Genomic DNA, 16,251 nt, shown 5'->3' with positions numbered 1-16,251 from the left:
ATAAAAGTTCATGTCTTATATCTGGTCGTAAATTTCCTTTAATAATTTCGATTAATTCATTCTCAGGAATCTGAGAATTAAGCCTGTCTAGAATAGTGGATATCGAATCATAAAATGTTTCAAAATTTTCTCCGGGCTTCTGCTTTCTATTGCGAAGCTCTTCGCGAATATCAGCATCTGAGCGGAAGTCCTTGTATTGATAACGGATGGCAATACAAAAATCATCCCAAACAACGGAGTGGACTTGTTTACGATAGCGCCAAAACCATTCCCTTGCTTTGCCACTTAAAAGAATGTTTAAATTCTTACAGATTACCGTATAGTCTTCCTCAAAATTGTTGGCTGTTAATGATTTAACCCGATAAAGGAATTCATCGACATCCAGACCTTGTGCTGAGCCATCAAACTGCAGATTCCAGTTTCTAATAATGGATGTAATTTTATCAGATGTTAATGAAGAATTGTAGCTTGGAGTGTAAGTCCTGGAAGTTTGTGGAAGATCGTTGCCGGTTGGCTGACTATTGAGAGGTCGTTGCGTTGAAGATAAATCATTGTTTGGGTTAGTCGTATTTCGACGGATATCTAGATTTTGCAAAAGTTTGCTTATGCTTGTTTCTATCATTCGGTTTATAAGTCCATAATCTATATTATTGTTAACCTTAGGTATATTGGGTCGATGTGAAGTTCTTGGATTTGAACTTGGAACCTGTACCCTATTTGCATTAGCTGTTGTAGCATTCTCTTCTGCAGAATTTGGAAAGCTATCGAATACATCAGGGAGTAATAACTGATTTGAATCACATGATGTGTTTCGAGCTGAGCTTCTGGTGTTGTACTGCTTAGCCAAAGCGCCACGTCTTTTCCCTCTATTAGGGTTTGATTTCTGCCTCTGCGATTCTTGAGAAATATTATGTGTATCATGGTATTCATTTTGGATTAGGTGCAATGTGTCATTTTGAGGGTTCATAGAACGTAATTCTGATAATTCACAAGGACGAGTGCAGGTGGGACATTCCGTTGCATTTGAGAGGAAATTTTCAATACAATTTCGGTGAAATGAGTGATGACATTGAGCAATGTACATACACTCTTGATTTTCCAGTAAATTTTCATTGCAAATGGAGCACGTAAAATTTGGTTCATTTGACACAGAAATGGGTAGAGGAGGAGTTCTTGATAGAGCCATATTTATGAGTTTTCGTAAAATACAATTTGGAAAGTTAAAATAAAGACGAGTTTTATAATGAAAAAATAGTATCAAAGTTTCAGTTTTCGTATCAGTGGGTGTGGACCTGAAAATTAAGGTAATTGAATGTGCTGATAAATTTATTGGCTATGTTTGAAAAATGTAAGAAAAGTTTTCTAGCTTAAGAACAAACCGAAGTTTTCTTCTTTTCCTATATACTGACATTAGTGGACATTGCATTGCATTCAGCTAAAAGAATTTCCAAATAAATGCCGTACTCGGTAACTAAGTTCAGTTAAACTAAACCACTCTCTAACATTGGTATATAAATTTTGGAGTCTTGATATATTAGCGAATTATAGACCCAGAAAATTCAACGATGACACTAAATGGTCAATCTAATCGAGTAAAACTCAAGCAGACGAGGTTCCTAAAAAGTTCAATCGATGTATTCCCAAATCTACTCTTAACTGATACATAAGATTGTGACTATTGCATTCAAATGTACTCTATGTAGGATGGACTGGTATTTGTTTGGGAAGAAAATACAAAATGCATTTCTGCCCCACGTTGGGCGCCATTTCTGTAATAAAACCTTTTCTTGTTTGCGAGGAACCTAGATGAGACCGATGAAAGATGGAAATTTTAAACTTTTGTAAGGTATCGCCAGTGGAAGATAGTTCACCAATTAATTCCGTGGATTTAGGACTACGGGAGCCATTGTATTCTAGCTGCAGTCGGTCTTGGGGGGGTTATGTCCTGAGTCCAACGAAATGGATTTAGTTTACAGAATATTTTATAGACTCCCTATTTTTTTGTGAATAATTAATAATTTTGTGGCGGATACATTCAATTACCTGGATCTCAGATGTCTTGAGATCAGCGCATCCTTGCCCTCCCTTACCTATGTCCCTTGTGCGCTACTTTAAAGGGTCCCCAATATAATATTTGGTCACACACTACTACATCTTACGAAAACAATGGGTTATTTCCTTAGAAATTCATATTACCATATAATTTATTCAAGACATAATTTAAATTAAATGTATATATACATATATAGAAGATAAATAGCGGATTAATGATAGAATAGAATACTTGTAATTACGCTCTTCCGATTTTTTTTAAATATTTGTATGCCCTAAGGCCTGATATATTAAACAATTTAATTACATTTTTTTTTTCAATGAGTTATAGATGTTTACAAAAATTTTATTTTAAAAGTTATATTTTAAGATTTTTTAACTTACGATATTTTAGGCTCAATATTTTCTGACATGGTAACCCTAAATATGTATGAATGGCTAGTTATGAATGAAGAATGCAATTACATTCAATTTCAATTACATCAACAAAAATAACAACAAATGGATTGTGCGTATTTTACATATTTCTTTCATTCATACCTTGCGCAAACAGAAACAAGAACAAATTGATCACAAAAAGCTACAAAATAATACCAGTCGATGGTTGATCAGAAGTAAGAACAATTTTGTTTTTGTTTCGTTCTTCTTTTGTACTTTGTGCAAAAACAACAAATCGATCGATTGATAGAAGCAACAAAAAGGTAGGAACTATTTTATTGCTTCTTCTTTCATTTATGTTTTAAATAAAAATAACCAATGGCAATTACATTAATGATCATTACATTTACTCACCAGAGCGTCTAACGTTCTCGAAGGCCTTCATGAAGTTGACGATTGATGATGATGTTCGTTTGTTAAAGTGCACAAAAAGGTTATAATTATGTTGCGTGATAATTTATTCAATACTGGAATATGATCTACGGACTTTTCCTATTTTAATTAATTAGTTTAAGTTTGAAAATTTTAAAGTTTGATTTTTTTAGGTAATATTATTTTTCTTATAGGATTAATTTTTAATATGTAATTATGAAGTTAAGAGTTCATATAGACTTTTGAGAAAGGAAGATAGTAATAATCATAAGCTAGTATATTTTAGATTGTAACTAATTTTAGATTTTGTTTTTTTTTTTTTTGAAAATTAAGGTTTAAGTTTCTTATGGCTTAAGTTGCCTACTGTACTTAAAATTTGTGTTGTAAGGTGCTGAATAGTATGTGAAGCTGATGACTCGGATTTTAGGTTGTGTTTTTTCTTTATCCGAGAACGGCAGTGTTCTTCAAATACCTGTTTAAAATTACAGACTTAAATTTCTGTTTAATGGCCGACTTCTTAGTCCAGGCATTTAGCGCCGGATTTATGGCCAGACCAAAAGCCTTGGTTCTTGAGAATCTTATTGTGCAGAGTTTTTGAAGCGGGAAAACTTTGTTGGATGAAATAAATTCTGTGGTGTCGTTTACAGCTTGAATTCAGTATTTAACTTTTGTTTTCCAAAAATGAAGATCCATCTCCACATGGTTTTGGAGAACTTGGACACCATGAGTTTGCAAGATATTCCGAATATGGATTGGTATTCACTATAATTTGAAAATTATTTTTGGATTTAAACTTTTTCACATTTTCCACTTGAGAAAGCACGAAATAATTGAATCTTTACCTCTAAATGTTTTCACCACAGAAGTTTGAGTAGCTTTTAAAGAATTCCACTACTTGATTAAATTGGAAAATTTGGATTTATTACTTAACTTTTATTGGTTTTCTTAAGTGTTCTGTACTGTTCGTAGTATTGTAAGAAAAGGAAGCCTCAATGGTTCAATAGTTCTTTCTATGCCTCTTTTCAGTTGCTTTTGGTGATAATGAGGAATTGAGAGAGTGACGATCGATAACTGGGTCTGTGTTTAATAAGTATTTCTGTGAAAGAAACACAAATTAGTTTTTGCGATTTTAGGGTTGCCCACGAGTAACCAAAATAATTATTGTGAATTAATTATTAGAAATAGAGTCTAAAACCATACATTACAAGATGTCGGATATTTTTTCTGTTGATAATTGAAAGGAATTTCCACTAAAATTAATATATCATTGGTAATAAGAGTTAGGTTAATGGGCTGGTTTTTGTGTTGGCAATATCTAAGGTAACCAAGAAACAGTCACCATCTTGGATAAAAGTAATCTTCGACTACACCGGATCACTGCTTTGTTGCGTAATCTGCTATTTCTCCATTTGGTCCCCATAGTGTTATTTGGTTACGAGCGTTGAACTCAAAAATTAGTTTTTCTCTCACATTCGTCGATAAACTATGAGAACCTCCAATCCAATTTCCTAGCAAAAAGGCTTTATTTGTTGATAAAATATTTTCCAAATCCAATAAGATATTCAACATAGTGTCGGTTAAGTCTTCAAATTCGACATCCTTTCTCTTTGTAATGCGTTTATCATTTTTATGTAATTCTCCGAACTTTATTTGTAAGTACTGCCTAGTTATGTTGACTAAATCATGTTCATATTCGTTGATGTGACTATGAGGAATGTCCCATTTAGATTCAAATATGTGGGATCATGCCTCATAAATATCTGAAATAGTGTATCTGAAAGTGTATCTTCGCGAATATCAGCATCTGAGCGGAAGTCCTTGTATTGATAACGGATGGCAATACAAAAATCATCCCAAACAACGGAGTGGACTTGTTTACGATAGCGCCAAAACCATTCCCTTGCTTTGCCACTTAAAAGAATGTTTAAATTCTTACAGATTACCGTATAGTCTTCCTCAAAATTGTTGGCTGTTAATGATTTAACCCGATAAAGGAATTCATCGACATCCAGACCTTGTGCTGAGCCATCAAACTGCAGATTCCAGTTTCTAATAATGGATGTAATTTTATCAGATGTTAATGAAGAATTGTAGCTTGGAGTGTAAGTCCTGGAAGTTTGTGGAAGATCGTTGCCGGTTGGCTGACTATTGAGAGGTCGTTGCGTTGAAGATAAATCATTGTTTGGGTTAGTCGTATTTCGACGGATATCTAGATTTTGCAAAAGTTTGCTTATGCTTGTTTCTATCATTCGGTTTATAAGTCCATAATCTATATTATTGTTAACCTTAGGTATATTGGGTCGATGTGAAGTTCTTGGATTTGAACTTGGAACCTGTACCCTATTTGCATTAGCTGTTGTAGCATTCTCTTCTGCAGAATTTGGAAAGCTATCGAATACATCAGGGAGTAATAACTGATTTGAATCACATGATGTGTTTCGAGCTGAGCTTCTGGTGTTGTACTGCTTAGCCAAAGCGCCACGTCTTTTCCCTCTATTAGGGTTTGATTTCTGCCTCTGCGATTCTTGAGAAATATTATGTGTATCATGGTATTCATTTTGGATTAGGTGCAATGTGTCATTTTGAGGGTTCATAGAACGTAATTCTGATAATTCACAAGGACGAGTGCAGGTGGGACATTCCGTTGCATTTGAGAGGAAATTTTCAATACAATTTCGGTGAAATGAGTGATGACATTGAGCAATGTACATACACTCTTGATTTTCCAGTAAATTTTCATTGCAAATGGAGCACGTAAAATTTGGTTCATTTGACACAGAAATGGGTAGAGGAGGAGTTCTTGATAGAGCCATATTTATGAGTTTTCGTAAAATACAATTTGGAAAGTTAAAATAAAGACGAGTTTTATAATGAAAAAATAGTATCAAAGTTTCAGTTTTCGTATCAGTGGGTGTGGACCTGAAAATTAAGGTAATTGAATGTGCTGATAAATTTATTGGCTATGTTTGAAAAATGTAAGAAAAGTTTTCTAGCTTAAGAACAAACCGAAGTTTTCTTCTTTTCCTATATACTGACATTAGTGGACATTGCATTGCATTCAGCTAAAAGAATTTCCAAATAAATGCCGTACTCGGTAACTAAGTTCAGTTAAACTAAACCACTCTCTAACATTGGTATATAAATTTTGGAGTCTTGATATATTAGCGAATTATAGACCCAGAAAATTCAACGATGACACTAAATGGTCAATCTAATCGAGTAAAACTCAAGCAGACGAGGTTCCTAAAAAGTTCAATCGATGTATTCCCAAATCTACTCTTAACTGATACATAAGATTGTGACTATTGCATTCAAATGTACTCTATGTAGGATAGACTGGTATTTGTTTGGGAAGAAAATACAAAATGCATTTCTGCCCCACGTTGGGCGCCATTTCTGTAATAAAACCTTTTCTTGTTTGCGAGGAACCTAGATGAGACCGATGAAAGATGGAAATTTTAAACTTTTGTAAGGTATCGCCAGTGGAAGATAGTTCACCAATTAATTCCGTGGATTTAGGACTACGGGAGCCATTGTATTCTAGCTGCAGTCGGTCTTGGGGGGGTTATGTCCTGAGTCCAACGAAATGGATTTAGTTTACAGAATATTTTATAGACTCCCTATTTTTTTGTGAATAATTAATAATTTTGTGGCGGATACATTCAATTACCTGGATCTCAGATGTCTTGAGATCAGCGCATCCTTGCCCTCCCTTACCTATGTCCCTTGTGCGCTACTTTAAAGGGTCCCCAATATAATATTTTTATATATATAGAAGATAAATAGCGGATTAATGATAGAATAGAATACTTGTAATTACGCTCTTCCGATTTTTTTTTAAATATTTGTATGCCCTAAGGCCTGATATATTAAACAATTTAATTACATTTTTTTTTTCAATGAGTTATAGATGTTTACAAAAATTTTATTTTAAAAGTTATATTTTAAGATTTTTTAACTTACGATATTTTAGGCTCAATATTTTCTGACATGGTAACCCTAAATATGTATGAATGGCTAGTTATGAATGAAGAATGCAATTACATTCAATTTCAATTACATCAACAAAAATAACAACAAATGGATTGTGCGTATTTTACATATTTCTTTCATTCATACCTTGCGCAAACAGAAACAAGAACAAATTGATCACAAAAAGCTACAAAATAATACCAGTCGATGGTTGATCAGAAGTAAGAACAATTTTGTTTTTGTTTCGTTCTTCTTTTGTACTTTGTGCAAAAACAACAAATCGATCGATTGATAGAAGCAACAAAAAGGTAGGAACTATTTTATTGCTTCTTCTTTCATTTATGTTTTAAATAAAAATAACCAATGGCAATTACATTAATGATCATTACATTTACTCACCAGAGCGTCTAACGTTCTCGAAGGCCTTCATGAAGTTGACGATTGATGATGATGTTCGTTTGTTAAAGTGCACAAAAAGGTCATAATTATGTTGCGTGATAATTTATTCAATACTGGAATATGATCTACGGACTTTTCCTATTTTAATTAATTAGTTTAAGTTTGAAAATTTTAAAGTTTGATTTTTTTAGGTAATATTATTTTTCTTATAGGATTAATTTTTAATATGTAATTATGAAGTTAAGAGTTCATATAGACTTTTGAGAAAGGAAGATAGTAATAATCATAAGCTAGTATATTTTAGATTGTAACTAATTTTAGATTTTGTTTTTTTTTTTTTTGAAAATTAAGGTTTAAGTTTCTTATGGCTTAAGTTGCCTACTGTACTTAAAATTTGTGTTGTAAGGTGCTGAATAGTATGTGAAGCTGATGACTCGGATTTTAGGTTGTGTTTTTTCTTTATCCGAGAACGGCAGTGTTCTTCAAATACCTGTTTAAAATTACAGACTTAAATTTCTGTTTAATGGCCGACTTCTTAGTCCAGGCATTTAGCGCCGGATTTATGGCCAGACCAAAAGCCTTGGTTCTTGAGAATCTTATTGTGCAGAGTTTTTGAAGCGGGAAAACTTTGTTGGATGAAATAAATTCTGTGGTGTCGTTTACAGCTTGAATTCAGTATTTAACTTTTGTTTTCCAAAAATGAAGATCCATCTCCACATGGTTTTGGAGAACTTGGACACCATGAGTTTGCAAGATATTCCGAATATGGATTGGTATTCACTATAATTTGAAAATTATTTTTGGATTTAAACTTTTTCACATTTTCCACTTGAGAAAGCACGAAATAATTGAATCTTTACCTCTAAATGTTTTCACCACAGAAGTTTGAGTAGCTTTTAAAGAATTCCACTACTTGATTAAATTGGAAAATTTGGATTTATTACTTAACTTTTATTGGTTTTCTTAAGTGTTCTGTACTGTTCGTAGTATTGTAAGAAAAGGAAGCCTCAATGGTTCAATAGTTCTTTCTATGCCTCTTTTCAGTTGCTTTTGGTGATAATGAGGAATTGAGAGAGTGACGATCGATAACTGGGTCTGTGTTTAATAAGTATTTCTGTGAAAGAAACACAAATTAGTTTTTGCGATTTTAGGGTTGCCCACGAGTAACCAAAATAATTATTGTGAATTAATTATTAGAAATAGAGTCTAAAACCATACATTACAGGATGTCGGATATTTTTTCTGTTGATAATTGAAAGGAATTTCCACTAAAATTAATATATCATTGGTAATAAGAGTTAGGTTAATGGGCTGGTTTTTGTGTTGGCAATATCTAAGGTAACCAAGAAACAGTCACCATCTTGGATAAAAGTAATCTTCGACTACACCGGATCACTGCTTTGTTGCGTAATCTGCTATTTCTCCATTTGGTCCCCATAGTGTTATTTGGTTACGAGCGTTGAACTCAAAAATTAGTTTTTCTCTCACATTCGTCGATAAACTATGAGAACCTCCAATCCAATTTCCTAGCAAAAAGGCTTTATTTGTTGATAAAATATTTTCCAAATCCAATAAGATATTCAACATAGTGTCGGTTAAGTCTTCAAATTCGACATCCTTTCTCTTTGTAATGCGTTTATCATTTTTATGTAATTCTCCGAACTTTATTTGTAAGTACTGCCTAGTTATGTTGACTAAATCATGTTCATATTCGTTGATGTGACTATGAGGAATGTCCCATTTAGATTCAAATATGTGGGATCATGCCTCATAAATATCTGAAATAGTGTATCTGAAAGTGTATCTTCGCGAATATCAGCATCTGAGCGGAAGTCCTTGTATTGATAACGGATGGCAATACAAAAATCATCCCAAACAACGGAGTGGACTTGTTTACGATAGCGCCAAAACCATTCCCTTGCTTTGCCACTTAAAAGAATGTTTAAATTCTTACAGATTACCGTATAGTCTTCCTCAAAATTGTTGGCTGTTAATGATTTAACCCGATAAAGGAATTCATCGACATCCAGACCTTGTGCTGAGCCATCAAACTGCAGATTCCAGTTTCTAATAATGGATGTAATTTTATCAGATGTTAATGAAGAATTGTAGCTTGGAGTGTAAGTCCTGGAAGTTTGTGGAAGATCGTTGCCGGTTGGCTGACTATTGAGAGGTCGTTGCGTTGAAGATAAATCATTGTTTGGGTTAGTCGTATTTCGACGGATATCTAGATTTTGCAAAAGTTTGCTTATGCTTGTTTCTATCATTCGGTTTATAAGTCCATAATCTATATTATTGTTAACCTTAGGTATATTGGGTCGATGTGAAGTTCTTGGATTTGAACTTGGAACCTGTACCCTATTTGCATTAGCTGTTGTAGCATTCTCTTCTGCAGAATTTGGAAAGCTATCGAATACATCAGGGAGTAATAACTGATTTGAATCACATGATGTGTTTCGAGCTGAGCTTCTGGTGTTGTACTGCTTAGCCAAAGCGCCACGTCTTTTCCCTCTATTAGGGTTTGATTTCTGCCTCTGCGATTCTTGAGAAATATTATGTGTATCATGGTATTCATTTTGGATTAGGTGCAATGTGTCATTTTGAGGGTTCATAGAACGTAATTCTGATAATTCACAAGGACGAGTGCAGGTGGGACATTCCGTTGCATTTGAGAGGAAATTTTCAATACAATTTCGGTGAAATGAGTGATGACATTGAGCAATGTACATACACTCTTGATTTTCCAGTAAATTTTCATTGCAAATGGAGCACGTAAAATTTGGTTCATTTGACACAGAAATGGGTAGAGGAGGAGTTCTTGATAGAGCCATATTTATGAGTTTTCGTAAAATACAATTTGGAAAGTTAAAATAAAGACGAGTTTTATAATGAAAAAATAGTATCAAAGTTTCAGTTTTCGTATCAGTGGGTGTGGACCTGAAAATTAAGGTAATTGAATGTGCTGATAAATTTATTGGCTATGTTTGAAAAATGTAAGAAAAGTTTTCTAGCTTAAGAACAAACCGAAGTTTTCTTCTTTTCCTATATACTGACATTAGTGGACATTGCATTGCATTCAGCTAAAAGAATTTCCAAATAAATGCCGTACTCGGTAACTAAGTTCAGTTAAACTAAACCACTCTCTAACATTGGTATATAAATTTTGGAGTCTTGATATATTAGCGAATTATAGACCCAGAAAATTCAACGATGACACTAAATGGTCAATCTAATCGAGTAAAACTCAAGCAGACGAGGTTCCTAAAAAGTTCAATCGATGTATTCCCAAATCTACTCTTAACTGATACATAAGATTGTGACTATTGCATTCAAATGTACTCTATGTAGGATGGACTGGTATTTGTTTGGGAAGAAAATACAAAATGCATTTCTGCCCCACGTTGGGCGCCATTTCTGTAATAAAACCTTTTCTTGTTTGCGAGGAACCTAGATGAGACCGATGAAAGATGGAAATTTTAAACTTTTGTAAGGTATCGCCAGTGGAAGATAGTTCACCAATTAATTCCGTGGATTTAGGACTACGGGAGCCATTGTATTCTAGCTGCAGTCGGTCTTGGGGGGGTTATGTCCTGAGTCCAACGAAATGGATTTAGTTTACAGAATATTTTATAGACTCCCTATTTTTTTGTGAATAATTAATAATTTTGTGGCGGATACATTCAATTACCTGGATCTCAGATGTCTTGAGATCAGCGCATCCTTGCCCTCCCTTACCTATGTCCCTTGTGCGCTACTTTAAAGGGTCCCCAATATAATATTTGGTCACACACTACTACATCTTACGAAAACAATGGGTTATTTCCTTAGAAATTCATATTACCATATAATTTATTCAAGACATAATTTAAATTAAATGTATATATACATATATAGAAGATAAATAGCGGATTAATGATAGAATAGAATACTTGTAATTACGCTCTTCCGATTTTTTTTTTAAATATTTGTATGCCCTAAGGCCTGATATATTAAACAATTTAATTACATTTTTTTTTCAATGAGTTATAGATGTTTACAAAAATTTTATTTTAAAAGTTATATTTTAAGATTTTTTAACTTACGATATTTTAGGCTCAATATTTTCTGACATGGTAACCCTAAATATGTATGAATGGCTAGTTATGAATGAAGAATGCAATTACATTCAATTTCAATTACATCAACAAAAATAACAACAAATGGATTGTGCGTATTTTACATATTTCTTTCATTCATACCTTGCGCAAACAGAAACAAGAACAAATTGATCACAAAAAGCTACAAAATAATACCAGTCGATGGTTGATCAGAAGTAAGAACAATTTTGTTTTTGTTTCGTTCTTCTTTTGTACTTTGTGCAAAAACAACAAATCGATCGATTGATAGAAGCAACAAAAAGGTAGGAACTATTTTATTGCTTCTTCTTTCATTTATGTTTTAAATAAAAATAACCAATGGCAATTACATTAATGATCATTACATTTACTCACCAGAGCGTCTAACGTTCTCGAAGGCCTTCATGAAGTTGACGATTGATGATGATGTTCGTTTGTTAAAGTGCACAAAAAGGTTATAATTATGTTGCGTGATAATTTATTCAATACTGGAATATGATCTACGGACTTTTCCTATTTTAATTAATTAGTTTAAGTTTGAAAATTTTAAAGTTTGATTTTTTTAGGTAATATTATTTTTCTTATAGGATTAATTTTTAATATGTAATTATGAAGTTAAGAGTTCATATAGACTTTTGAGAAAGGAAGATAGTAATAATCATAAGCTAGTATATTTTAGATTGTAACTAATTTTAGATTTTGTTTTTTTTTTTTGAAAATTAAGGTTTAAGTTTCTTATGGCTTAAGTTGCCTACTGTACTTAAAATTTGTGTTGTAAGGTGCTGAATAGTATGTGAAGCTGATGACTCGGATTTTAGGTTGTGTTTTTTCTTTATCCGAGAACGGCAGTGTTCTTCAAATACCTGTTTAAAATTACAGACTTAAATTTCTGTTTAATGGCCGACTTCTTAGTCCAGGCATTTAGCGCCGGATTTATGGCCAGACCAAAAGCCTTGGTTCTTGAGAATCTTATTGTGCAGAGTTTTTGAAGCGGGAAAACGTTGTTGGATGAAATAAATTCTGTGGTGTCGTTTACAGCTTGAATTCAGTATTTAACTTTTGTTTTCCAAAAATGAAGATCCATCTCCACATGGTTTTGGAGAACTTGGACACCATGAGTTTGCAAGATATTCCGAATATGGATTGGTATTCACTATAATTTGAAAATTATTTTTGGATTTAAACTTTTTCACATTTTCCACTTGAGAAAGCACGAAATAATTGAATCTTTACCTCTAAATGTTTTCACCACAGAAGTTTGAGTAGCTTTTAAAGAATTCCACTACTTGATTAAATTGGAAAATTTGGATTTATTACTTAACTTTTATTGGTTTTCTTAAGTGTTCTGTACTGTTCGTAGTATTGTAAGAAAAGGAAGCCTCAATGGTTCAATAGTTCTTTCTATGCCTCTTTTCAGTTGCTTTTGGTGATAATGAGGAATTGAGAGAGTGACGATCGATAACTGGGTCTGTGTTTAATAAGTATTTCTGTGAAAGAAACACAAATTAGTTTTTGCGATTTTAGGGTTGCCCACGAGTAACCAAAATAATTATTGTGAATTAATTATTAGAAATAGAGTCTAAAACCATACATTACAGGATGTCGGATATTTTTTCTGTTGATAATTGAAAGGAATTTCCACTAAAATTAATATATCATTGGTAATAAGAGTTAGGTTAATGGGCTGGTTTTTGTGTTGGCAATATCTAAGGTAATCAAGAAACAGTCACCATCTTGGATAAAAGTAATCTTCGACTACACCGGATCACTGCTTTGTTGCGTAATCTGCTATTTCTCCATTTGGTCCCCATAGTGTTATTTGGTTACGAGCGTTGAACTCAAAAATTAGTTTTTCTCTCACATTCGTCGATAAACTATGAGAACCTCCAATCCAATTTCCTAGCGAAAAGGCTTTATTTGTTGATAAAATATTTTCCAAATCCAATAAGATATTCAACATAGTGTCGGTTAAGTCTTCAAATTCGACATCCTTTCTCTTTGTAATGCGTTTATCATTTTTATGTAATTCTCCGAACTTTATTTGTAAGTACTGCCTAGTTATGTTGACTAAATCATGTTCATATTCGTTGATGTGACTATGAGGAATGTCCCATTTAGATTCAAATATGTGGGATCATGCCTCATAAATATCTGAAATAGTGTATCTGAAAGATGTATACATGGGCATGAATAAACTGATATTTTTAATAGCTGCCAAGCTTGATGCAAATAGTGTTTGGGTGTGCCATATCGTAAATCAGAATAAAGATTAAACGACTTTGTTAGGTTGTATTGATCTTTATCCCAACCCCTTTCCAATGCTAGTGCATACATTACATAATTTTGATTAATGCCTTCGTGTGTAATGCCTACACCCACCATGGAGTTGTTGGCTTTTGATTGGGCATGATTTATATCTTTGTTGATTTTTTCAGACGAACCATGCATCCCCAAAGGACCTCCGAAATTATGGAGCATGCACCAAATAAAAGGCTTCCATAAAAAAAGTTTTTTTTTTCATACAGCGTGAATTGTTCACTCCGCAAATCCAATACTATAACGAACCTCTTGGTACAGCCGTTGAGAATGACTTTATTTGAGTGTTTTTCCTAAACGCGCGAAGAGGCTTTAACAAAGGATTTATTTGGAAAAATCCGCTCCATTGCCACGGGAATATAACCGGAGAATGCAGGAACAGCCACCTTCATTCCAAATGCCCTCTGTCAAGCAATAATTTTTCGTTGCAGTATCATTTGAATTTTACGTAAGGTATATGGCATTTGCCCCGCCCATCCGCGAATATTGCCCATCCGTAACCTGAAAAGAGATCCATTAACGAATGTATTATGCGTTTGAAAGGTAAGTTAATATTTGTGAGATGGTGTTAGCGGGAGAATCAAATTGTAAGACATGTCGGTTCGTTTGTCAGTTGAATTTTAATTTTATTGAGAAAAAAATATATTACTTAAGTGCTAAGATAAAACATATCTCAAAGGGCGGTTTAATTTTATGCTTCTGCCTAAGATTACAACACTTGACATTTCTAATTCTTATGCAAAGGCCTAACACAACACACAATTGTCGTGATCTATATTTACTCCCCAGCTGAGGGCATGTTTATGTGAGAATATTCTTTATTATCAATGCGTCTCCAGCAGCATTAAAGTTTATCATCCCTTGTGTTCATATCATACATGCGCACACATCTACAAGCAGTTTTTATTAGGTTTTATACATTTATTAGCAAATATGAAACCATCAAATTTTGTAATTCAATCCAAGAAACCATGAAGTAAACATAAGTGAGAAATTTAACACTACATGCTTAAGGACTATTGTGGTCTCCATAAATCCAAATCAAGAAGTCAGAAGAAACTAATAAAAGTAAAGAAAAAACAAATAATTTTTTTTTTAATTTATAATTATTTAATTTTAAAAGATGAACTTACCACGCATTTCTTCCATTGTTGACAACTTCTACTACTCGCAATAAAATTTATAATCATTGAATCGAATTACCATTTCAAAAAAATTTTTTTTGATGTTTGGTATGCATTTCCGCGTGGGATTGTCGGATATATTTTCCGTTGATAGTTGAAGGGGATTTCCACTAAAATTAATATATCATTGGTAATAAGAGTTAGGTTAATGGGCTGGGTTTTGTGTAGACAATATCTAAGGTAATCAAAAAACAGTTTCCATCTAGGATAAAAGTAATCTTCGACAACACCGGACCACTGCTTTGTTGCGTAATCTGCTATTTCTCCATTTGGTCCCCATAGTGTTATTTGGTTACGAGCGTTGAACTCAAAAATTAGTTTTTCTCTCACATTCGTCGACAAACTATGAGAACCTCCAATCCAATTTCCTAGCAAAAATGCTTTATTTGTTGATAAAATATTTTCCAAATCAAATAAGATAGTCAACATAGTGTCGGTTAAGTCTTCAAACTCAACATAATTTCTCTTTTTAAACGCGTCTATCATTTTCTTATATAATTGCCCGAATTTTATTTGTAAGTACTGCCTAGTTATGTCGACTAAATCGTGTTCATATTCGTTGATGTGACTATGAGGAATGTCGCATTTAGATTTAAGTATGTGGGACCATGCCTCATAGATATCTGAAATGTTGTACCACATAGAATCATCAAGATGTATAGATGGGCGACGCGCAATTATATATTTTCCATGTATTTTCTTTAATCCATTGTATGAATAAACTGATCGTCTTAATAGCTGCCAAGCTTGGTGCAAATAGTGTGTGTGGGTGCCATATCGTGAATCAGAATAAAGATTAAACCACTCTGTTAGATTATATTGATCTTTTTCCCAACCCCTTTCCAATGCTAGTGCATACATTACATAATTTTGATTAATGCCTTCGGGTGTAATGCCTACACCCACCATGGAGTTATTGGCTTTTGATTGGGCATGACTTATATCTTTGTTGACTTTTTCAGACGAACCATGCATCCCCAAAGTACCTCCGAAATTATGGAGCATGCACCAAATAAAAGGTTGTCCATAAAAAAAAAATGTTTTTTCATACAGCGGGAATTGTTCACTCTGCAAATCCAATACTAGTAACGAAGATTAAACGACTTTGTTAGGTTGTATTGATCTTTATCCCAACCCCTTTCCAATGCTAGTGCATACATTACATAATTTTGATTAATGCCTTCGTGTGTAATGCCTACACCCACCATGGAGTTGTTGGCTTTTGATTGGGCATGATTTATATCTTTGTTGATTTTTTCAGACGAACCATGCATCCCCAAAGGACCTCCGAAATTATGGAGCATGCACCAAATAAAAGGCTTCCATAAAAAAAGTTTTTTTTTTCATACAGCGTGAATTGTTCACTCCGCAAATCCAATACTATAACGAACCTCTTGGTACAG

At 33.4% G+C, this 16,251-nt stretch overlaps 1 protein-coding gene and 1 pseudogene across 1 annotated transcript; both read right to left on the bottom strand.

Annotated features, from left to right (window-relative positions):
* Positions 1 to 8,439: 8,439 nt before the first annotated feature.
* On the bottom strand, positions 8,440 to 14,463 carry LOC131804892 (alpha-N-acetylglucosaminidase-like; annotated as a pseudogene).
* On the bottom strand, positions 14,266 to 15,962 carry LOC109612747 (alpha-N-acetylglucosaminidase-like). The gene is made up of 2 exons (XM_059128097.1): positions 14,798 to 15,962; positions 14,266 to 14,723 (listed from the first exon to the last, which is right to left on the bottom strand). The coding sequence occupies exon 1, from the start codon at positions 15,851 to 15,853 to the stop codon at positions 14,864 to 14,866; it is 990 nt and encodes a 329-aa protein (XP_058984080.1). The 5' UTR covers positions 15,854 to 15,962; the 3' UTR covers positions 14,266 to 14,723; positions 14,798 to 14,863.
* Between the last annotated feature and the right edge of the window lie 289 nt (positions 15,963 to 16,251).

Source organism: Musca domestica, unplaced genomic scaffold (assembly GCF_030504385.1).
Source record: "Musca domestica strain aabys unplaced genomic scaffold, Musca_domestica.polishedcontigs.V.1.1 5, whole genome shotgun sequence".
Classification (NCBI taxonomy): Eukaryota; Metazoa; Arthropoda; class Insecta; order Diptera; family Muscidae; genus Musca; species Musca domestica.
This window is presented reverse-complemented; position numbering and strand designations above follow the sequence as displayed.

What these genes read in the sequence shown, in the direction of transcription:
- LOC109612747 (XM_059128097.1), bottom strand. Translation starts at nt 15,853, where the DNA reads ATGCTCCATAATTTCGGAGGTACTTTGGGGATGCATGGTTCGTCTGAA.